The 25546-nt window shown below is 45.0% G+C and overlaps 1 protein-coding gene across 1 annotated transcript in view; it reads right to left on the bottom strand.

The window, feature by feature from the left end:
* LOC146194444 (aminopeptidase NAALADL1-like) overlaps positions 1–25546 on the bottom strand; it is a 99540-nt gene that overhangs the window by 39353 nt on the left and 34641 nt on the right. Inside the window, exons 5-8 of the mRNA XM_084597412.1 lie at positions 22578–22706; positions 20333–20427; positions 18037–18248; positions 17028–17118 (exon numbers count right to left, since the gene is read on the bottom strand). Coding sequence (XP_084453538.1) covers positions 17028–17118; positions 18037–18248; positions 20333–20427; positions 22578–22706 — 527 coding nt within the window. The remainder of the gene's footprint in view (positions 1–17027; positions 17119–18036; positions 18249–20332; positions 20428–22577; positions 22707–25546) is intronic.

The raw sequence follows: 25546 nt of genomic DNA, 5'->3' as shown, positions 1-25546 counted from the left end.
GTATCTCGCGATCCAGAATGGCTCTCACGAATGCAGACATTGATGCGAGGAAAATACGGTAGTATTTTCGCGAAGCCGTTGCGACTGTTATTGATGCTTTCGAGACACAAGACTAAGTGCCTGAATGGCTTCCGGGAATGGACGTGTTGCTGCACATGCCTAAATAATAATAAAAAAGCGACTGATTTGAAATTGATCACGCAGGCCGAAATCGCGTGGTTTTAACCCATGTTGTGTGTTTGTGGAGTAATGTACTTGATGTGTAAAATTTGATTATTATTTTTTTCCAATAAAGAAAAAAAAATAGATCGTTTCACGACCAAGGAGGGTGAGAAAGATGGGGGTCATGCCCGCAACCAAGACCTTCTTTTTCCATCTACACACTGGTACCCTACGTGTTAAACTTAGTTGTGTGAAAAAGGCATATATGTACCATGGGGGACAAACTGCTTTCTGTGTAACAAAACAGAATCAATAGAACATATGTTCCTTGAGTGCAACAACACTATCTTCTTTTGGGACGTAGCGTACTATTCAAAAGGATCTTCCTCTTATACCGCAAGGTATCAGATTTGTCATTTCACGACTATGCAATACCATACGATGCAATATTTCTGATCAGCCTGTATTCTGTGTGACTCAGTGCTATGGAATATTGTCACAATGACACTGGTGCCAGATCCGTGTATGAATATTCTGCCGAGAGTATTGTGAAAGTACATTATGCTTTGAAAGATACAGAATATGATGCTCAAATCGAGGTGGTGTTTAGAAACCTTGCACAAATGCTCTGCTGGAGATCCAAGGGATAGAGGTTTGATTTCTGGGTGGAGACAATTTTTGTTTTTATTGAGGAGTCGCACACTTCTTCAGCGTTGCTAGGCAGCGCCGGCAGAGATTGGCGAGTCGGCTGCGCAGCTGGCCTTGGCTGTGACGGTCGCGGCATACGGCGTACGCGAAGCTCAGAGCCAGTAGCAGGCCCGTGCATCTTTTTTTCCTTGTTCCTACAGCCACAACAACATAACAGCCCTACGGGGCTGGGAATGGTAGGTCACCTCCGCTTGCGGCAAGGGTTAGCCTGCCACCGAATTTCTATCTGTTGTAGGCCGCCATTGCACCCGCTGCCATTGCGGTGGCGGAAGATGGCTATTGCGACGCGCGCCTTTCTCCCGCTGTTTTTTTTTCTGTCTCCCCTATTTTCTCTTTTGTCCGCACCAGGCAGCGAAGGTGGCTCAGCTACAGAGCTATAGTGAACTAGAATACTTTCTATACAGAGCCAGTAGCAGGCCCGTGCATTTTCTTTTCCTGGCTAAGTTTGCGGTTTTATCGGATTGGCTAGGGAAAGTTGCACTTTGAGTATGCTTTGAGTTAGCCGTCCAGAGGTGTGTAGCGGCAAGCGCGTTTTATTACGGAAGCAATACTACTCGCACTTTCAAGCCTTCGCATGACCCGGCCGTAGTTACGTCTTACCCACGTAACGCTGTGACGTCACACCCCACGTGACGCACGGAGTGGCAGGAACTGCCAACTTGGATCTCTCGTTTCACATGGATCGATTATGTCAGAATCAGCCTTCTACAGCCCTGGCACTCACGTTACCCCTATAGACCACTAAGGCACATTCATATGGATTGGTTAAAGCGGGGCTTTATATGTGGCTTGAGGAAGAAGAAAAAGAGAAGAACGCTCGGTCACCCGCAGCTAATGCTTTCGCTCAATATTTGGTTCAGCAGCGTTGAACCCTTGTAATTTGGTTTTCTCCCACGCAGGCGGCTGGCATGATCACGGACAGACGGACGGATTGACGGATGGACGGACGGACAGACGAACATGTGGGCGAACGGGCGGGCGGGCGGATGGATGGATGGATGGATGGATGGATGGATGGATGGATGGATGGATGGATGGATGGATGGATGGATGGATGGATGGATGGATGGATGGATGGATGGATGGATGGATGGATGGATGGATGGATGGATGGATGGGCGGACGGACGGACGGACGGACGGACGGACGGACGGACGGACGGAGAGATGGACGGATGGGCGGAAGGATGGATGGACGGATGAACGGGTTGACGGACGTAGATATGGCTGGAATGATGGACGGAAGGATGGATGGCTGGGTTCACGGACGGACGGACGTAGAGATAGATGGAATGATGGACGGATGGATGGATGGTTGGATGAACGAACGGATGGAGAAATGGATGGATGGATGGATGGACGGAGGGAAGGACAGATGTTTGGATGGACGGGCGGACGGACGGATGTATGCCTGGATGGAATATAAGAGCATCCCTTTTAAGGCGACAGCCTCATACTGTCGTCCGCAAATGTGTCCACGTTTGGAGTGCATGCCCTATATGGGCACATGCTAATCACCATTGAATCATACTTACTCAATAGCAATCGGATGATATCGGAACATGATTTAAGGCATCTTCAAGATAAGTTTATGATAATTTGTTACTAATAATAAAATAGTTAAGTAGAGAGGTCATCGTAACTGTCACTAATTATCACTTACTACTTAAGGTGTGTTTAACTAACACTAAACATTAACTAGTACTCAGAAAGTGCAAGTCATGATTAACTATCACTAAACAATAGTAATGATAAGGCGTTTCGAGACAGCCATAGCCGTCACACGGAGACGTCATCGACCGTGGCGTCATGGTGGATGTAACCTCTTCCTGACGTGACACCCGGTCACGTCTATTAACCGGAATTGATAATGACGTCACATCCAGGCATTACGTCATGACTGGTGATTACATCACCAGGAAATTCACGCATATGCGAGAGAGAAAGATAACTTTTATCTGTCCAACAGAGTGACTATCTAGCTCTCCGGGGGTTAGACCTGGAAGGTGGGACAGTCGCCTTAGTTTCAGGCCGGTAGTTCTTGGACTCCGGTGACATCTTCGGCCAGTCAAACACTTTCTCTTTGGGCTCTTAGGTCTCCTAGGCAGAGGTGAGCATTTGACCTCAAAAACCTCGACCTCACCTCAAACAAAAAAAAATATTTTCCGACCTCAATCAACCTCAACCTCATCAATTGAGGTTGCGGTCCCCCAGGCGACCTCACCTCACTTTTCAGGTTACCATTGACGACCTTACTCAACCTCACCTCAAACTCAAAATGTGAGGTCGAGGTCGGGCGCTCGACCTAAAAAAAGTATCAATAAATGAAACCATAACCCAAAGCAAATATACATTTCTCGGTAATCCTGGGGTATATATAGGCTAGCCTGATCTTTGTCGTATTAAGGCTGTATTTTACTCCTAATTTTACACTACAATTAATATCCTGGATAAAAGCAGAGAAACTCTGGACACTGCATGTCCAACTCTGCACTAAAGTGGCAATCCTCTCCTCCTCCTCGCCTACCCTTTTGTGGTCGGTTTCAATCTAAGGCCTACATGGGTACCACGTTACTACGCATAGGCCCCTAATGCAATACAAAAAGTTTATCCCATCTTACCCACGTGATTAAGATTCGTATTAGAAATAAAACAAGCCAGTTCTTACTATAAACTGAAAAGACAAATGCTGTTGACCCTAGTGACGACAACAATGACGATATGCTCTTTTTCGTTTCTTACCACACAGCGCTAAACAGACAGGGACACAGCGAGACACACGGGACGGGCGATTTTTTTTATCACCCGTCCCGTATGTCTGGCTGTGTCCCTGTCTGTTTAGCGCTATGAGGCAAGAAAACCGACACCAACGCACCCAAGCTTTCATCCTTGCTCTTTTTCTTAATTCGAAAAACAAATTGATGATCGCCGAGCTTTTTTTTAACACACTTGTAAACCTGAATCTGGAAGCTCCAAAGGTACTGCCATTCGTAACGTTCGCGTACAACACTGCCACCCAAGCAACAACTGGTTTTTCGCCCTTCTTTCTCTTATACGGCCGTGCACCACCTTGTACTCTGGACACAATTTTGCCATACCATCCAGATGCCTCTGAGTACAGTGCTTTGTCAGATATTGTACAGAAAGCCGAGGAATGCCGTCAGCTAGCTCGCACGTTTACCTCCTACACTCAAGGTTATCGCAAAGATCAGCATGATAGCGATACCCCTGCTCCCACGTTCCTGGCCGACAGCTTCGTTTGGCTATGCGTTCCTGCCACCAACAAACTAGAAACCAAATACCACGGACCTTATCCCGTCTTGGAACGCAGATCCCCTGTGAACTACGTCATCGAGCCAGTCACCCCTTCTTCCGACAACCGCTGTCGCGGCCGCGAGGTTGTCCACGTTAGCCGCCTCAAGCCATATTACAACCCTCTGGTCGTCTCTTCTCCCTGAGTCGCCAGGATGGCGACTTCTTCACGTGAGGGAAATGTGAAGACAAAGAACAGAAAACGCTGCGGCATCGCCATCACCATCGCTTGTCTCCGGCGCCCATCTCTCGCGCTGAAGCTGTGCCCTGCGGCTGGCAATTCGACCCTGCTGTGCCCGAATTACTGGCAGCGCTAGACGTTCAAACCATCTATTAAATCCACATTTCACACTGTACATTGTTTTGCGCACTGTACATTGTTTTGCGGCAGAATACATTAAATTAGGAAAAAATTGGAATACAGTCGTGCCTCGTTAGTATGGCCGCTTTGGTTTCCAACCAAAACTGTCCATAAAGCGATTCATCCATAATAACGAGACATGAATAAAAACGAAAAGTATATAATTGAGAAAAAATTGATAATTAATGGCAGCTGTTTTAATTAATTTAGGTGTATAAACACAGCCGAGATGTGGATGCTACCCTCTTCTCCATAAATCCGTCGACCCGAAACGGCATGTCTGCTCTTCAACCTTGTCAGCCATCCTCTTGAGTATCTGAAGTCAGTAACGCCTAGACAAAGCGTAGAATAATATTTCTCAGTAAACATCCCCCTGTTTTACTGAACAAAAATTCCGTAAGTCATCACAGATAAAACCTATCAAGATGGAGGAGAAGCACCCATAATGTAGCCGATGCAGCGAGCCTTCTCTTGAAGCATTTCGTCGCTCACCAGAACACCATTCTCGTGCACATTCCCGAGCCACATTAACAAGGCTGACTCCTTTTCTTCGAACTGTGCTGGGCGCTGTCGAACTGTGGCTTACGCTATGATGCCGACGTTGAGCCATTTATCGGAGTCCGGTAGTATATATAGATGGTATACCATTGACCTGGCGAGGCTGAGGCCTAGTTGAACTTGGAACTCTCACAAAAGCCGAAGCGAACTACTCTGCAACAGAAAAGGAGTGCTTGGCCATCGTGTGGGCCCTCAGAAAGTTTCGCCCTTACCTTTACGGCCGTTCGTTTGATGTAGTCACGGACCATTATGCCCTCTGCTGGCTTTCATCGCTCAAGGATCCTTCCGGCAGCTTGGCACGGTGGGCTCTTCGTCTACTAGAATATGACATCCGTGTTATTTACCGATCTGGTCGCAAGCATACAGACGCCGACGCTTTGTCTCGCTCACCGCTGCCATCCGACCTTGCCGGCCTCTCCGTCTCGGACTCTAAGGTATCTTCCCTCGACATCAGTGACATGCCCGCTGAACAACGAAAGGATCCGTGGATCGCATCCCTTATTGACTACCCTTCCAACAATTCAGCGATTGCCCCTTCACGCGCTCTTCGCCGTCAAGCTTCCCACTAGGAGATTCGGGATCACCTCCTTTACCGGCGCAACTACAACTCGAGTGGACGGAAATGGCTCCTCGTGATTCCGCGCCATCTACGGACTCAAATATGTACAGCTTTTCCCGTAGATCCGCAGTGCGATCACGCCGGAGTTTTCAAGAGTTACACTCGAATCCGTCTTCGCTACTATTGGCGCGATGTACACCTCGGTACTTAGGTACGTTCGATCGTGCTTGACTTGCCAACGCCGCAAACCTGCTTCTCACCGTTCGGCTGGTGAGTTACAGCCTCTCACATGCCCGCTTAGACCCTTCGATCGCATTGGAGCTGACCTCTATGGCCCTCTTCCGTACACAGCTGATGGCAATCACTGGGTCATTGTCGCCATCGACCACCTGACACGATATGCCGAAACCGCCGTGCTCCCAGCTGCAACAGCCAGAGATGTGGCCGGTTTATTGAAGAGCTGCATTCTCCGTCACTGTGCTCCTCGTGAATTACTCAGCGACAGAGGCCGTGTTTTCTTATCCGAAGTCGTTGAAGCCCTGCTCGATCAGCGCAAAATCATTCACCGGAATTGCACCGCTTACCACCCACAAACGAACGGCCTTGTTGAACGATTTAATTGCACCCTCGGTGACATGCTCGCGAAGTACGTCGGATCCAGCCACACAAACTGGGACATTGTTCTTCCTTACATCACCTACGCGTACAACACTGCTACGCAATCCAGCACGGGTTTCTCTCCGTTCTTTTTGCTGTACGGTCGGCATCCATCTGCTCCCCTTGATACTGTCCTCCCCTACAACCCTGACGCATCATAATGTACCACAGTGACCGAAGCTGCACAGCACGCAGAAGAATGCCGCCAGATTGCACGGACATTCACAACCGACTCTCAGTGGCGCCAAAAATATCGCCATGACACCAATCAGAAGAACGCACCACACTTCGAGCCCGGCACACTCGTGTGGCTCTGGGTTCCGTCCGGCAGCCCCGGTCTCTCACCAAAACTCATCTCTAAGTATCATGGGCCCTACCGCGTCGTCGAGCGCACTTCACCAGTGAACTATGTTGTTGAGCCGCTTACGCCATCTTCCGATTTGCGACGCCGTGGCCGTGAAACTGTTCATGTGCAGCGCCTTAAGCCATTCTACGACCCCATTGTGTCTTCGTCCCCTTAAGTCGCCAGGATGGCTCCTTTTCCCCTGGGGGGGGGGGGGTTTGTGAAGAATAAGATGGACCGTTTCTCTGGACGCTGATGAGAAAGACGAAGGTGTGGAATTGCCATCGCGCAGATCGTGTTGGTCTTGATCGCCCTGCTTCCCCGTCGACCTCGACGCTGTCCTGAACGTCCTTTTTCTACAATATAAATAAATACCATGTTGACGAAAGTAATAACAAATATCGCACACTAAAAACAGAAGAGAACTGCGCTTCCCCGAGCGTATAGAAGGTTTGAGACATCGACCTAATACTACATTCCTCAGTGCTAGCATGTAATTGGCTTCCTATCACGTACATCTAAATTGAATTTTAAAGAAAAAAACAAATATCTGAAAAAATTATTACGACATCTGGCCACAAAAAGTTTCATCCGATTGATTTGTCCGTCTCGAGCAGACGGGAGCACAAAAGAGACACGTTCAGTTCGCCACACCAATTCGTCCGCCTAGACACCAAAATGTCGAGCCGGAAACCATCTCAATACTTTCTAGCTCATAAAAACATGTCGGAGAACGCTTTTCTCATTTTTTCTACGACTGAATAAGAGATTTCAAGAGAAACCTTATAGTATGAAGTTAAGAATCCTTTACTCTCCTCCTTCCTCCTGTATTGCTCGATTTCACTAGAATTTCAGAGAGAAATAAAGGGCCCTAGCGGAGCGAAATCATTTTTTTTTCATTGCGCTTTACTGCATACAAGCCCCAAAATATATCTCGGCAAATGATTAACATGCGCAGGCTTCTTTCCTGTATACCATTTGCGTCTTATAAGCTGTGCCGTCCGTTTCATCCTGTTGCATGTTTTACTGCTACACTAGCACCTTCATCCCATTGCAGTTGTTCGGGGCCACCTGTGAATCTGTTAGAAGAAACAAGCAGCACAAGACCAGAGAGGTTGTTCTGGAGAATAAAGGAATATAAATTTACAGGACCGGAATATAGAACGATGACGTACAATTCGAAAGGGCGGACTTCGATAAAATTCCCAGATGGTATTGTGCCGGTTTTTCTGGTTTGTTCATGACTTTTTTATCTGTCAGTATCACGTCCCCTAACAATTTCGCTGCACCATTTTCTGTTAAGTTTTCGTGTAATGTACAGCGGGGTCCTTTATCGAATGTAAGGCAGAAGCCGTGACGTTAGCGCCTGGAAACGGGCATGCACAAGACACAGTTCTGCTCCGCGCCGTCTGCGCAAAGACAATTTGTTTCGCTTATTAGTTTGCTGGTTTCTTTGCGGCATCCGACAAAAGCACCGCAGGTCAACGTGAGTTATGTGCTTTGCGCGCTCCTGGGTGTTTGAGCCTGCGGCAAGCATCGGCCCAAACAAGTCAGAGGAAACGGGGGTGGCGGGCGGGGGGCATGAAGAGTTCGTGAAGTAAAAAAAAAATATCTCCTTCCAAGTAGACCAGAGGGAAGCGTCCTCGGGCTGCGGACATTACGGTGGAATGCCAAAAGCTTGGCAGGGGCTGCGGCATCCGGTCGTCCGATTGGGGGGTAACCAAACACCGAGAGTCGGCGGACACACCGCGGCAGTACGCTCGAGCTCCGCGTCAAAAGGGGCGCTCTTCGAAGAAAGCCGCGGCAACAGCAAAAAGCCTGGACCTCACAATTTCGACCTCACACAGTGACGACCTCACTCAACCTCAAACTCACGCGTGAAGTTGAGGTCCAATTTCGTGACTTCACTCAAAATATTTCGAGCTGTCACCGACCTCACCTTAACCTCACCTCACTCCGTGAGGTTGAGGTCGACCTCATGCGGTCGAAACCTATTGAGGTTGCCCACCTCTGCTCCTAGGTGTCTTTAGTTATATTTTTCGTCCTGCCTGGTGACTTCGTACATTCCCATATTATGTGATCTAGTGATCGCCTTTCCTTACATAATGAACATAGGTCTGATTTTATTTCCGGCGATATATGGTTGACTAGACGTCACATCCAGTCATGACGTCATGGCTGGTGATTACGTCAGCAGGAGATTCACGCATATGCGAGAGAGAAAGATAACTTTTATCTGTCCAACAGAGTGACTATCTAGCTCTCCGGGGGTTAGACCTGGAAGGTGGGACAGTCGCCTTAGTTTCAGGCCGGTAGTTATTGGACTCCGGTGACATCTTCTGCCAGTCAAACAATCTCTTTGGGCTCTTAGGTCTGAGCTTCGCAGAAGGGTCTCCTAGGTGCCTTTAGTTATATTTTTCGTCCTGCCTGGTGACTTCGTACATTCCCACATTATGTGATCTAGTGATCGCATTTCCCTACATAATGAACATAGGTCTTATTTTATTTCCGGCGATATATGGTTGACTAGAACTGGGTTCGGGTAAGTATTTGCTTGTAGCTTTCTCCATGCTACTGCTTCCTCTTTGCCTAACGTGGAGTCTGGTGGTGGTAGGACCCTCCTGCTCAGTCAGCAGTGTGTTGTTACTTAGCTATAGTTAATCAGGTCCTCTTGTTTGCCCTGTGAGTGAGATATCGGGCTAGTTTCTGTGCCGCTTCGTTTTTGGTCACGTGCGTGGGCTGGCATCCAAACAAGGGTGACGTCTGTTTCTATTCACTTTTGATCGAGGATTCTACTCGCGATCGTCGCTATTACTCCTGCGGTGTAGCTCCTGTTTGCGCTTTTGCTGTCACTGACTATGCATTTTGCCTGAGTCTGAGCAGGAGCCAGTGCTATTGCAGCCTCTTCCGCTGTCTGTATTGATCTTGTATTTATCGAGATTGCTGGAACCATTTCTGGCTTGCCATTGACTACGACTGCATTCATTTTTACTTTGCCGCAGTATGCAGCGTCTACATATGAAATTCTACCAGTATTTTCTGCCTGGAATCATCATGTCTGCATTTCTGCCCTTTTCTCTCGTCTTTGTTTATTATATTCAGGATGCATGACCTTTGGTAATGGGGGGATATAGATTCGTTTCCAGTCCTCTCCTCTCATTTCCTCTGTTTTGTCTCCCTATTCATTCGGTTGTATACCTATTTCCCTTAATATGTTCCTTCCACTCTAAATTTTCTCTAGCCTTCTTTGTTGTGTAGCTAGTGTTTGCTCAATTATTTCGTGTAATGTGTTGTGTATTCCCAGCATCATTATCCTATCCGTGGAGGTACGTGCCGGGCGGTGTAGTGCTTTTTTAATGGATTACCTGATTATGCTATCAGGCCCTTTTTCAGGTCTAAATATGGCATGGCATACCCGATCCTACTTATTACGAAAGCGTGTTTGAGCCTTAATAGGTTACTTTCCTTAAGACTTCCTTTTTTATTGGCTACTCTCCTTATAAGGTTTGTCGTTTATATGACCCGACCCGTCTTAGTTTCTTTATCGTTTCTCCGTTGTATTCGTTTGTTTGGAGGACCATTCCTAGCACCCTCATTTGCTCGACCTCCGACACCGCTCGTCCCTCCACATCTATACTTATGTCCACTTGTTCTCTTTGCCTTAGGTACTTCAGATTGTGTATAAACAACTCCGATTTTTCAAATAACATTTCACGCCCCTCTCTTTTGCATATTGTACACTTTTGTTTGCTGCCTCTTGCAATTTGTGTTCGATTTCTGCATCGCTGCCTTTGTTTGTCCAAATAGTTATGTCATCCACATGTAGGCTGAATATTACATCTTCCATTTTCCTTGGCTTTTTTAGGAGTCCAAGCATGGCTATATTTGAAAGTGTGGGCGATACCACCGCTTCTAGTGGTGTGCCCTTGCTCCCCAGTTCGAATATATGAGATTATATCCCCTGGTGTCTTCTTTTTTCTTTTCTGTCCGTTAGAAAGTTTCTTATATATATTCATACATCATTTCCCCTATGTGTATTCTGTGAGGCCATGTAGAATAGCATCGTGTTTTACACTGTCCAATGCCTTCTTTAGGTTCATTCCTAAGATAACTTTACCATCTTTTGATCTTGATTTTACCATATGGTGTAGCCTGAGCATAATATCTTACGTACTAAGATATTTCTTGAACCGTATGGCCTGCCGGGGCGGCCATAGTTCATTCTCATCCGTGTATCTGATCAGTCGTATCTGAATCACATGTTCGAATAATGTACCTACACATGATGTGAGTGATATTGGTCTCAAATTATCGACCGTGCGAGGTTTTCCGGGTTTGGGTATTAGCACTATCTCAGCAAATTTCCATTTTTCTGGGATTTCCCCTGATTCCTACCATCTCTGCATGAAATTAGTTAGCTCCACTGTCGAGTTGTTATCCGAGTTTCTTGGTATCTTGTTTGTTATCCCATCCGGCCCTGGGGCCAATTTCGTCTTTAGTCTTCGGATGTCTGCCACCACCTCAGCTATCGTTATGGCGACATCTATTTGCTAGTTTGATGAGAAAGAGGCCAGTGCTACAGTAGCATCTTAAACAATTAAAAACCAACCTCTCTCATTAGCGCTACAAGGAAAAACGGGGTCCTGGAAAACTGGCAGGATTCCAAGCTTTCCATAGTAACAAAGGAGACAAAACGAGGATGACAACGCTAGTAAAAAGAAATGTGGAAGTTCGGGAGCATGAGATAGGATCCAGGGATATATAACACGTGTTCGTGGAGGTATTAGCCGGAAGCATCACAGAGCCAAATATTTTCATACTCAGTGTCTACAGCTCGCCAAAGCAGTGAAGGATTCTGTTGCAGCATTAATAAAAAAGACTGAAAATATATGCGGAGGGCAACACTTATAGTAGGAGAATTCAATGCACAGCATCAAGCATGGGGTTACAGCAGACAATGCCACAAGGGCAGGCAACTTAGGGAAGATATTTAGGAGCAAGCCTTCACTCTGAATAACAACCCCGACAGCCCGACGAGGATAGGAAATAGCGTCAGCAAGGACACGTCTCCGGACCTCACGCTTTCAAAGAACATAGAAGGTCTAGAGTAGTACAATATGGCATTAAACCTAGGCAGCGATCATTATATAATAGCAAATAATATAGAAGGAGGGCCGAAAGCACGAAAAATAAAGAAAAGCAAATTAACTGAGTGGGCAAGTTTAGAGACTCAATTAGGGTGACGTCACCCATCTGCCGTCAGCTGTGAGGACCAAGCGGGAACGAGTGCGCTCCAATGCCGCCGGGCGGCGCTTCTTGCCTTCTGCGAAGTATGGGAAGCTCAGAGTAAAATATTATATGAGGAACGCCTGAGGAAATTGGGCAGTAGCTGATGGGCAGCTAAAGTATTTAAATATCTATAAGTAAAAAGCGTTGACTCACAATAGAGGAAAAGAACTAGGAAACTAACCAGTAAGTATGCTGGTCACTAGGACGAAGAAATAAAGAGCGTTTAGCAACAGGTGAAAAACACAAAAGGTAAAAATTGGATAAATTCGATGGAAAAAAAAACAGTGTGTGGAACTATACGAAAGTGGAAAAGGCAGAACAGCAAGGAAGCTTTCTTCGATAACTCAAGAGGCAGTGCCCTACTTTTGGAAGCTAGATCAGGGTGCCTTAGAACACGCAGCTGCAAAAGGAAATTTAACAATGGAGATGATGCATGTTATGTATGTGGTAACTCGAGTGAAACAATTGACCATATTATACTCGAATGTAATGGTATCCATCCGGAAGTTAATGCAGGCGCAATCACTGTTCCTGAAGCTCTGGGGTTTGGAGATACCAGTGGCCGGGTGAATAAACCGGTGGTGGAAACTAGCAAAAAACGACTGGAAGATTTGTGCCTTAAAAGCAGAGAAATGACATAATGTTAGTAATGTAGAAACAAAAATTTAATAAATAGAATAATAGTTTAGTTAACTAATCTAAATCAATAATTAAGATATAGGGAGAAAAATGAGCATGATAGCTACTGCTACCACCCCGTTTCAAAGGGGACGCTCCTATATTCCATCCATTCCATCCATCCATCCGTGACGACTACTTCCACCCTGCACAATTTTTTTTCTCTCACAAAGGTCCTTTGGTCCATATATTATAAGAAAAAGCTATATATATGAAAACAAAAGCGCCAGAGCTAGAGAGCGCAAGTGTATACGTGCAGTGTGCGAATTTTAGAGGCGCTCAGGCATATGTCGCATAGTTTAGCGTCGTTTTCGCTCGTCCGGTTGTATGCGCTCACGTCGCGGCTACTCTGGTACTGAATCAGCACTCTCTATAGAATTCACGCGACGATACACTGCATTAGTTCGTCTTTTTCTGAAGGTTTCTAAAAATGTAGTTTCTTACTCTTTTATGGACGCATAAATACTACCCCTCCCCCCCCCCCCCCCCCCTTCTGGATAGGACCCCCACGATCGTGACTGAATTAGAACATCTGGAAAATTCTTACGCGGGACTTTGCACGAGATTAAAAGCTTAGATCAGTCAAGCGCTGTAGATGTGCTCACAAGAGACCATTGCTGCCAGAATCCCTCTAACCGTCATTCGTCCAAGCGTGGCAAAGTTTCAGTCCATCTCGGGGTTGAGTGGAACCGAATCGTGTATTGTATAGAGTAAAATGCACTTGGACTGCTCTCGGGGAGTTGTGACACATTTTGCAAGGGATGACGCCGCATACATTGTAGAATCAAGCTGTCGTACATCGTTTATATCGTGAGCTGTCTCTGCACTTCGTCCACTTTGCGCCCTTCATGTTCTTTCGAAATAATAACAGAACGAAACAAAGCCAATCTGAGGGCTTTGGTTTTAAGGCATAATTTTTGCACTTCGTTTATTTTGTTATGTATTTTGTTCTTTCCATTACAAATTTTGTTTTATTTACTTGTTATAGCTTTCCTTTAGAGCATCGTAATGATGAAATTTCTACGTATGAGTCAAGATTTTTGTTTCTTTTTTTGCCTATCTTTGGTTGCATATAAAATCCTGTCTTGCTACAGAAGCTGAAACATCGCTGCAACTTTCTTTGTGCAGAGCAAGAGGCAGAACTTTGCTATTGAATAGAATTATGCTACAAAAACGGAAACATCTGCTACAAAACGTGAAATTTCTACTAAATATATATAGCAATTTGTTCTGCTACAAAAGCTACTAGAAGAAGTCCTTTCTATGTCACTCCGCTGTGAATGTCTTGAACGCCTTAATATGCTTTTTACAAGGTGAGACGTGAAAAACGAAAGTACACGAAGGAATGAACGACAGGACATGCGCGACTCTGAAGAAGCGAATGTCAGATTGTTCCTTGGTCCCTGTGATGTTGCGTTCTGACGTTATTCTTCTGTAAATTCTCCTTCAAATCCATGCCACTAAACGTGCTTCAGTGCAATTCGTCAATGGTAATTTGCGACTAAAATTAGATTTCATTTTCTTTAGATTTGCGGTTTTGTAAACGCCATGATTTCTGTAGGGTTTTTCTTAAGGTCAGGTACTGAAAGAAGCTTCCACGGCACTTCAGAGGCCCACGTAATTACGAGGCAGTGTGTGCTGGAAAATGTTGTTGAGGAGTCAATTAATTGTACATCTGAAGGGTAAGTAGTTAAGTGCATGACCCTTCACAAGCATGAGATAGCTTTATCACCTCACACGATAATAGTGCCTGATTAGCCATAATCAGTATGATAGAAGCATTCCACTCGAATGTTATTGCTTTCCAAATTGCTTAGCCTTCATAGGTACTGCCCTCGCTTTCACTACTATCAAATCAGTCACTCGTACAGGGGGATTGCTACAAACTAATAAAACACAACGGGACAGTAGTATTACATATTACCAAGGTTACATTCTTTGAGTTCGTTCAATACACTTGTATAAACGTACGTAGCGCTCACGGCACGACCTTTGCAGAGTAATCAAGACTTTTGCCTTCTTTGTACTATTGGCGCCAAGAGTTCAAAGGACGCGCCAAAGATAATTTAGTTTCCAAATGTGATTTTTCTTAGCAATCATTTAAGTTCCTAGCTCATGTGAAGACACTTTGGTGCAGCTTTCACATCAGCAAGCCTTGTCTTTGATAATCCGTAAAGAAAAAAATCTATCGGCTTCAGATCCCGGTTTCGCGTCCTGGATAATTGTGTTCCCGAGTTAAGACTTATACACAGGTAAAAATTAGTGTTCCTATTCGAAGATCTACCATAACTATTTCCAGTGTGGTCCTTGGTAAAACATTCGTACTGTTGATCTTTCTAGCTACGTGGACGGGAACCCTGCAGCAAAAGATATATTTATCTTCGAGAAAATCGGGCCTCAAAATCTTCGCGTCCGCCGATTTCAAGCTACGTCTTTATCCACCAGGCAGTATTGAACCGTTTTGAAACCAATAGTGGTGCAGCGTACGGGCCCATAGTTAGGGCTCCCCTGTCGCTTTTATTGTGGATGCTCTACTTCTCACACGCCAAACCTCAAGGTCGTCTAGCCCCGAACATTTGACCTTGAACCCTCGCGCTATGCTGCAAACATCGTCGCCTTCATTAAGTTCTAAACTCAACACAATCTCGCACAGCGCAGTGAACATTGTCATCTTCGTAAAGTTTCATCTGCGCCGCTCGATAACAGCGTGGGCGGGGTCCTCGAGCTTAGTCTACAGGAAATTGAACAAGAGACGTGCGTTTTAGCATGGACAGCAAAAACCACGGTGTCAGGGAGTAAGCACCCAGCTCACGCTGGGTGCGGCATGACCAACAGACCTACAAAGCAGCGACTGTCGAGTGGTGGACCATTGTGACCACAGCGCGCCAAGCCCAATGCTAGGCGTCGAATTAGTGATACAGCCCTCGTTGTTTATTTTTTATACTTTCCTTCTATCCCTAGTTCTTTTCCCATTGTTTTGACATTTGTTTTACGTTTCTGTAATATTTATTTCTTCAGGCCATGCCACATTTTTTGCGTCCAACGGTTGAAAAGGGGCCGGCCACCACTACATCAGCACCAGCAGCAGCATAGCGTAGAGGAAACCACTCTAGCTGAAGACAGAGACCGCAGCATTGGAAGACAGGCTGCCGAAACCATCGATTAACGAGAAGCCAGACTAGCCCCGTCGGTGAGAAGTTACCAAGTGCCAAGAGGCTGGAGCCAAGATCAAAGCGGCAGCAGCAGCGATGCAGGTGATGGCTAACGCTCGTGCACTTAGTTAAACTATAGTTGAACCTCTACAGATTTTTACTTGTGAACTCGGCAGGTGAAGGCGACTCACTATCTCCTTTCCTAGTCTCATATAGCTTGCAGAAGTTTCGTTTTCGGCGTGAGCGATGGCATTGTAATCAAAATGCGTTGCCCTATATCGATGCTCTTTGTGCTGCCTGCTCCTAAAGTAAATCTGAAGAGCCCGAAAAAACTGCGAATAGAGCAGCTTCATAGACTCAAACTCTAGCGAAGGTAACAACAAAGTTCTCTAGATATTCTTCGTCAAAAGCAGCTTTCTGTGCGCATTTCCTACCTGAAGGGCTGAAACCACAAACCAGCCTTCGTTTCAATTAAGTGCTGTTCACCAGGCTTCATTTTCAACGTCACTTCTCAGTTCAAATTCGGAACACAGTGTAGAGCGTATGCGCTTTCCTTTCCATATATTCCCGTCAATTTCTTATTCCGTTTATTATTTTACACCACCGCTAAATGTAGCTAACAGGAAATGTACACCGTCGTTAAGTAAGGACGAGTAATCAGTTGTGTATATTGAGATGAAACGCAATTCCCCTTCAATATCTTATGGGGTAATCTGTATCTAATGGCCAAATTTTATCATCTGAAAATTATCGCGCGCTGCCTTTGAACTGCCGGTAAAGACCGATATAATTTCTACTGCATTAGCTGCATGCCAATATGTCTACGTTTTCTGATGAAATGTCAACCACATACACGCCTTTGTAGCATTTAATTCCTGCTGTACCATTTATTGAAGCTGCAGCATAACGCGCGCAGCATCCGAGTATTTCAAAGCGCATGTGAATTCTTTTGAAAGCCTCTATAATACACTGTTCATAGTCCCGGCCCAAAAACGTGCGCTAACTTTTCCGTTATAAGGTTTTCTTACCAGTATTTAGATTCTAAAGCCAACAGAAGCTTTTTTTTTCATGGTTTTCATGATCACACAAGTCAAACTTCCAAAGCCGATTCTGTCACACAATACGTACCATTTTTTTCGATTTCCCTCTGCTATTTTATACTTTTCGACTAAACACTGACGCTGCCTGACAGTTCTCTTGATGTGTGTCCTTTTCTATGGCAGTCTCAACGTTCTGCCGCAGCGCTCACCTCAAAAGCAGTTCAGCATCCCTGTAGCTGATCGACTGGCTCGGAATCGGCGGCAGGCCAGCGAACGAAGGATCCATTCTCTCTGCCGAAGCTGCACAAGAAGTTATCACCAAGGTTTAATTTCACCTCTATTTAGTACAAAATTAAATGATTTGTGTAATGCAGAGGAATTGTTGAGCATGCAGTGAACTAAACAAACTCTAAAACATGTTGATTTGACACTTTTTAGGCGCAAAAAAAAAAACAAAAAAAAACAGATAGACAAAGCCAAATGAACATTTTTATGATTTCTTTATATGTTATGAAGTCTAGAAGAGTTCGTTTCCCGACAAGAGCAATTTCCTACATGAAACAACATTGCTCACTAGCAATCTCTATATATCTGTCGAGAACAGGTATTAATTTACCTATATTTCCCGCTAATTAAATATAGCCTCTAATGTGGGTCAAGCACGCAAGAAAACGTAACAATTATATTTTCGAAGAACACGAGAGGGCCAAATGAGAAAGTATGGGAATGCGACGCTCCACAGTTTTCAATACAGATCACGGAGCGGACTAGAGTAACTAAGATGTTTTATTATAATGTCGAATTTGGTGACTGAGGTTTGTAACTGCTCTCTCATTCGATGTCCATTACCACGTGTGACCTAGATATGATTGCGTAAAACTGTTTGCATGCGCTGCTCGTTGTTTTTCAATAATTTTTTCTAGAATAATGAAATCGGCATTACGGCATTTCCGCACCCTGGATGCCTAATGTAATTTCTTTTGCAGTCTATGATGTCCCCCCAAAAATATTTTGAGAACGTTTGGAACTAGTTTCAAATTCTGCAAGATTAAAATGAACAATTTACCACTGACCTGACCTCACTCAGAGCTACGCCTTGTAGGTGAAAATATGCAAGTGGTAGTAGATAATAACAGCACAGCGGGCTGTTTTATCATTTCTGAACATAATTAAATTCATTTTTTTTTGTAGAAAATGGTAACGATTTTCTTGACTCACGTATGGCGGGTACTCCAGGCGTGAGCGGATCCCCCACGTGCATCATCGTGTCCCTTCTTAGCACACTTTCCGGCATGCGTGGCCCAGCAGGAAAGATCGACGGCGAGGATGTTTGTGACGTGACGCCACTGGGATCGGGAAACACAAGCAGCCCCACGGCCCCCTTTCGGGCGCAGCTGTACGCCTTAGAGGCTAGCGTGGAGCCCCCGTGACTGCAACAGATGAAGAGAACTGGGAGTTCATCTTTTTAATGTGCAATGAAACATAGCGTGCAGGTAACTTGCTACTACTTAACCTGACAAAAACCACTTTCATGATATTTCGCTCTCACCAAGAACAAGCTTTAATGGGGTCACGCATTTATCTAGGAGATCATATTATTGCTGCCGCTGAATCCGGTACGCGTTTCTGGACACCACACTTGACTGTCGTCTATTTTACCCATTACACAAAATCTATCAGTAATTTTTTTTTTGAATGTGGGTATTAATAAAAGCTACATATTTCTTTCGACGCCATTTTCTATTATTCCTATATTGTTCTCTCTTTAACAGTTACCTTGATTATTGCACATTGCTAATCAGTAATACCTACTATGTCATTTGTCATGCATTTCTCATCTTAAACATCAAGAGCTTCGAATTATATCTTTCAACCAACATATATCCTGTGCTTCACCCCTGAATCAAGACTTTTGCCTTATTTAGTTGGTTCATGGCTAGGTGGCGAAAGAACTGCGCCAAAAAACGAGGATAAAGAAATACATGAAAACACGGGACGTGCGCTGTCCTCTGTTTGCATGTATTCCTTTGTCCTCGCTTTTTGGCGCTGTTCTTTCGGCACTTCACCACTGAACTTGGACCGAAACTTTCTGACGTCGCAATCCCTCCTTCAGCCTGAGTTTATGTCTAAGTTTTCTAACTTTACCGCGCTCATAACGATAGAAATTACTTCTCTGTTTCCAAGCATCTCTCTTCGCTAATAGCAGCAACACTCGATTCAGTGAACAAAACAATATTCTACTACCGAAAGTGAACAGAAATTATAGAAAACAAACTGTTTCTTTTCTGCCATTAAGACATGGAATCCACTACCGTTAGGTATCAAATCAGCCCGTTGGCAGCCTGAATTCCACAACTTGCCATAAAACCACCTCTTATCAAATCTTTCAAATTCATTCTTGCCTATAAGTAGCTTATCCTTTGCAAACGGTCATACCATTCCTTTACGAAAATACTGTATTTTTTCTTCTCTTCCAGATAATAGAGGCAAAGATAATGAAATTTCTGCATTTGTCCATCAGCATTTGATGTCGTTATTGCTATTTTTTGCTCTTAAACTTTTTGTGTCTTTGTTTTTGAAATAAACATTTTGCCACCTTTAACTATTGTATAATTTAGACATTGCCGCGAATGTAATTATAGGTTTCAATAAGATATATATTCTGTTCAGCTCCTCTGCTGAACTCGTGAACTTTTGTATTTTGAAGCGGGGACTCCTAGATAGTTTCATTTCAGGAACTTTTTTTATACCAATTTCTTTGAAATAAATTATTGATCATATTTCGTTTAATCAACCTTCAAACCAACATTTTCGTGTTTCGGATGTATGTCAGATTTGACTGCACGGATCGAAATTAAAACCGCTTTAGCGGCCAGTTTTACGGGAAGCCTCACTAAAAAAAAGTCACGTACCCGTACATTTTGTAAAGAGCTTGTTACTTAAGGCCCACTGAGTGGTAATCATAGATAGAGCATGCGGAGAGGACTCAGTGTGCATGATGGGTTTCAAACACTCCTCAAATTTCTGGGGGCCGATTCCCGAGAACGAAAAATTGAGTGCCCCTGAGAAAGCAGAAAATTATGGGACTTCTTGCAGAATTTGAGGCTATTTCTATACGACCAGAACAGCCAGAACAGTAGCTTGGGCTTGTCGGTTATTCATCTTCAGGTAACAGCGCAAAACCATGGACGGGACACCAGAGCAAGAACTCGTTGTGTGTTCTCGCTCTTGTGTCTTGTCCATGTTTTCGCGCTGTTAGATGAAGATGAAGTTCTATATGACGTCACAAGACACAATTGATAAACCTCGAAGTACCTGAATATGAGAATATCGCAGCTCTGTTCCATTCATTACAAATATATTTCATAAATCGCATGTATATTCAACGAAATTTTGTAATAGTTTATTAAACAGCATTAAGCGCCATCTTGGGCTCTCACGGTAATACTAACTCTGTTGCTGTTCTTCCTAGCTCTAACACAATGCACAAGCTGTAAGTTTCGTATATACTTACCGCGCAATGCAGAGGCATCCGGCAATGCTGACATTCAGCGCTTCTACGTCGTCGAGGTCTTCATGCGTGCCTTTATTGACATACACAAGGCAGCCCTGCAGTAAGGCAGGCCTTCAGTTAGCATAATTTCGAACGAATCTTGGCTGCTTATTTTACTAAATCTGGTTCGCTTCTGCTTCTACTGTTGCTTCTCTGCTTGCTCCTACTTCGCACACCTGCTATCTTCGCACACCTGGCAAACTTTATTCGTGCCGGTATATATCTCCACAAATATGCATTGCCTGGCACAGTGCCATGCAGCCTTTCAGTGCCTCCTCACCTTTCCCATGACCGCCACTGTTGCCCATCTGGCTCGCCTCCTGGGACTTCCTCCTTCGAACCCCCACTCACCCTCATCCACCCTCACTCCATTCTCCTCCCTCAGCACCTTCGTGTCGTCTAGACCCGGCCTGTCCTTGAGTTTCGCACACAGCCACTGAGGTGTCACGTGCTGGGCCAGTGCTTCGGCTGCATTTCATTGACGTTCGCCGACAGCCATGGAGGAGTTAACCACAGCAAATCCTGCCTGACTAAGCTTTATCAAGCTTTCGCTTTTTAAACTGTAGTTCAGGTCTAGATGAGTGCAACCTGGCTACGGCGCTCTTTAAAGAAGCATATTAGTTTTCCACAACAATCTTCGAAGCAGGTCGTCTAGCTTCGGACTGAATTCATCGATCTTACTGGGGTTCTCAGTGCGTTCATTATTCATGCAGGCCTCGTCGGGCGTTTGTCTACCCTCATCTCACGTTAAGAATAAGGCCGGTTTCTTCACAAAAATTGTTTCTGTTTTGCAATCCAGACGGTGCATGCAGGCTGAGATTTTCCCCTACTCTTCGCTCACTGCGCTTCACTAAGTGTTGGATGCGACAATCAGCATAACTTCATGCAAAATGCTTTTCTGAAACTTCCTAATGGTGTTTCAGCGCTTGCTCCATAGATAGCGTTTATTTGCAATCTTTCCCAACCATATCTCCATACACTGCGAGGAGATAACTATCCACACCCTCCGGATTATCTGAGCTTTCTAGCTCCCACAATGCTGCAAGGAACTCGTGAGATAGGGTATTGTCTATCAAAATTTATTTTGTGACCCACAGCAACCATTTAATATCGCTTGTAGTGAGATGGGTTATTCAGTGCGATCCTCTATCTGTAGTCTCGCCCCAGTCTAACAATTAAAAAAAATGTATTTCACACAACAGATGAAAAGGGAGGATGAAGAAAAAGCTGCGTTAATACAGCTTGACGACGGTCTAGCTCTCCCGGACCCCACCCTTTCTTCCATGCAACCGGCAAGAGTAACAGCTTGCATGTGTCGGCCTTAAATACATATAAAAGAAAAAGAAACTGTTCTCTCACAGAAATTGACATGATCCTCGCTCATGAAAAACAGACTATATGTGAAAGAACACACACCCGTGACTGAATATGCGTCACGGGTTAAAACATAAATATACCCAAAACTTAAATATGCATATTTCAAAAAGACAAACCGACATAGCTGAAATAAACTCCCCAATGTCATCCTCGTAACGTTACAATGGTCACGTGTGGCGCAAGGATTGCTCTAAAACGCGGCTTTTCTAAGTGTTTTTGTACTCACGTGTTTCGAGTGAACGCGGTTTACAGCGTCGAGTAATGCCCATGTGATTCCTTGCTGACCATAGCGTGTGCGTGAAAAGGAATGTACCATGACACCTGATGGCGATAGAGGTATGCATAGTGCTCGCTTACCACATTGGCGTGGTATGAAACCGCGTCCATGTTTCCCTGGACTGCTCGCTTGTAGCAACTGATTAACTTGAAGTATATATCAGTAGCTTTTATACGTTCTTTACTTTCTCCACCCATGCTTTTTTTTTTTCTGGCTAACTGGTGTAGTTTGAATCTCGGCTTTGCACGTTGTTGGTGTTGCCCCTTTCCTCCACCTTGGCCTTCGCTCACTAAACCGTAGCCATTCTGTCCTCGCGCCAGTCGATATCAGAGGAGCGCGGGAGCAAGAAAACTAAGTTTTTGCTTCCGTAGTGGATATCGTCATCAGCGTAACTGCATCCACCTCTGACCGAAATCATCTTGAGTTTCAACCAATCCTGTGGCAGCTGCAGCTACACCACCCGCGAGAGGAACTACTTTCCTGTTCCGCTAATTATAGTACGCGGCGTTCAAAACACCCTACAGAAGAAAAACGCAATATTTGAATACACACCGAAACGTCTCCGGGCGGCGAGTATGCAAGAAAAGCAGGTCCAATGTCAGTGTCCGACAACTCAATTAGCTCTTCTTGGGAAGCTGCCTCCAGCAGCACGTCGCCTGTAGTGACATTCACCAACTGCACCTTCGTGATGAGAATGAAATTATACAAGAGTTAGCGCTTTCAGTTATCGTCATGTCGAAAAATAAAAAATAACATGCAGTGCTCAAAACTTGTCCTTAAATTCACAGATTGAAATTCATAGCAACGCATATCATGCACTTCTACCACCTAGTCTCATTAATCGGCTAACCACAGCAAAATGTACATGGAATGCCTTAAGAAAAAATATCTCATAAGGTCAGGTGTGTGGGGTGTTTGTTTTAAACGCTTGCAGGTGTTTGTTTTATAACTTGACAGAGATACACCCCCGCGGTCTGTGCCTGTAGATTGTGCATTTTTGTAAACATTACTTGATTAGGACGGTGATTTTTAGTGCTTTAGTTGAGTAAAAATGTGCAATCGACTTTCATTTCTTTATTACAAAATTGAGCTGAATCGAAGGTCGCCAAAATTGGAACCGATCCACTTTTTATTTAAATACACTCGATCCCAGAAATGTCAGCCCGGATATATCGAAAAATGCTTATTTGAAATTCTCAGAAAATCTTTGTATTTAAGAGAAACGAACACAAATTGCCGCTGGAGGAAATAGCAAAAGGTCCGAAAAGAACCTGGGCTAGCCTATTCCCTCCTGACAGCTTATGCTGCAAGTGTTTATAGACGGCTGCGCATTAGGTGCCAATTGAAATACAATACATCAATGCTAATACACTAAGAGATAAAGCTTCCACAATGCAAATCTAATAATCCTGTGGAGGGGAAAGGCAATAACTTCTTTTGAGGTGTAATAAATTAAAGGAATTTCTTAAGTGTTGCAATCATTTTATCGGCAAGCACAAATGTTATTACGAAACCAAAACCCACGAAAGGCCAACAAGAGAGCGAGAAAGAGAAGAACGGAGGAGGAGGAAGGTGAACTAAAGCGATTCCCAATACACAATGCACGAAAGTACACAATGCAATGCAATCCATATAATGCGTAACGATAACACAGCAAAATATACAAGACTTGCCACAGAGCGTTCGGTGAGGGGTCAAACTGCCAAACCTTCTGCACAGCAGGCGGGATACTTTAAAGCCATACTTGAACTGAATTGGGGAGCCTATAGAATTTAGTAAGAATCTAGTATCATAGTAGGTCACAGTACTCATGGACGATTTCCGGAATTTGTGGCAAAAGCCTATATATCCCAACTGCTTTCAATTCCATGCATTAGTATAAAATTGTCTTTGGCGCTTATCGAACTACCGCTGAGAGGAACATTCGATATATCAAAGTGCTCTCCGTGTCTCAGCCATGGGCGCTTCTCCTAATCGCCTTCACACCGTCCCTTTCCGCGTATTAAGCAGAGTCGGCTCCGCAGCCTCGCTGTGAAACAACCTGTCGAGATGAATGGGTCTCTGGTATGGCTGACTTATATTCAATGCGGCACTGCTCCTAGTTGATAAAACGCGAAGATGCTGTCACGCGGGAAAGCCATCGTTCGGTGCCCTGGTTGTCATAGAGTGTAAAGCCAGCATAGCTGACCGAAGACTTGCGCTGGCCATTTCGTGGCCTGCTCAGTTGCTAAAGGAGACGCGGAAATCATCTGCGACCAAATTTTAACTGAAGTATTTATTGTGTAGCCTGCCAGTGAAAAAGGAAGGCCTCGTCTCCAAAGGCCACTCCAGCTAAGCTTTGATGCGAGCGCCAACTCTAATGTTACTTTGCCGCGAGGCGCGTGACGCGAGTAGCTAGAGTTCTAACGCTGCGATCTGTGCATGCCAGATATTTGGCGCGCTCGAGCTTGCGCCCACTTGCGGTGCTTGAAGGGGACCCCAATGAATCCCTTTTCGAAGTCTGGCACTAAGTGGCGCACGGGTGCACGCGTGTACGTCCCGCTACATCCCGCGCTTACGGCAAGTGGTATGCTGCTAGTATATCTGTTGCTGGTGGTGTTGGTGGAAAGCATATATGTACAGATATAAATACAGAAGGTTGCTCACGAGCTGGCTCTGACGGGGCCAACAGGCACAAATACTAGGTGGAGGTCTCTACTTCGTGACCCCAGTGGCGTCTGCTGCCACTCGGGCACGTCCGACTAAAGCCTGTTGAGCTAAGACCATTGTCGGTTTTCGTCTGGTGAACGATTGCGGCCGTGTAACCTTCCCTATGGTGTGGGCCGGAGGCGTCACATGATAAATGCCGGGTTTGGAACCCTAACGGCGTTTCAGAAATTCCGCCCGCCCCAGGCGTCAGCCATCATGGTACTGGGGTTTTTCATTTACCAACACCCCAAGCCAGACACTGCATTGGCTAAACTCCGCAACGGGGGGGTTCGGGTGGGCCGCATGGTCCACCGAGTTTCCAATAAACGCGCCAGGCTACGAATTAGGGATACCTTGCAGCTAGCAAACACCTTCGTAACCAGTTAAATCCTGTATTCGACTGCATATATCCACCTGCAGAAGCAAGATGTGGATGCCCTCGAAGTAGTTCTCCCCAAAATCATTAAGCGGGCCCTCAATATCCCGGTGAACACCTCTAACCAGCACATCATAGCACTGGGAATGGTGAACACCTGCAGAAAATTGAGGGAAGCACACCTCACAAATTATAATCCTCATTTGTCGCAGACGCAGTCGGGTCGCCGCCTTCTTGCCCGGCTCCACATCCAACATAGCACTAGCTGCCAGCAGGCAGCAGTAGCTAGCTTAAGTGCGCAGTATTCACGCTTCTGGATTAGAAGAATCTCACCTGTTCGCATGCTTTATCGAATTATTGATATATACAACTATTATTTTATGCCCTATATATCCGACATCGAGTGTTTTATAATTGGCGATTTGTTTCAAATGTGAAAAGTCAAACATCACCGTTT

Source organism: Amblyomma maculatum, chromosome 3 (genome assembly GCF_055883805.1).
Source record: "Amblyomma maculatum isolate TAMU_Amacu chromosome 3, ASM5588380v1, whole genome shotgun sequence".
NCBI classification, from domain to species: domain Eukaryota; kingdom Metazoa; phylum Arthropoda; class Arachnida; order Ixodida; family Ixodidae; genus Amblyomma; species Amblyomma maculatum.
The sequence above is the reverse complement of the archived record's forward strand: the minus strand, read 5'-3'. Positions and strand labels throughout refer to the sequence as shown.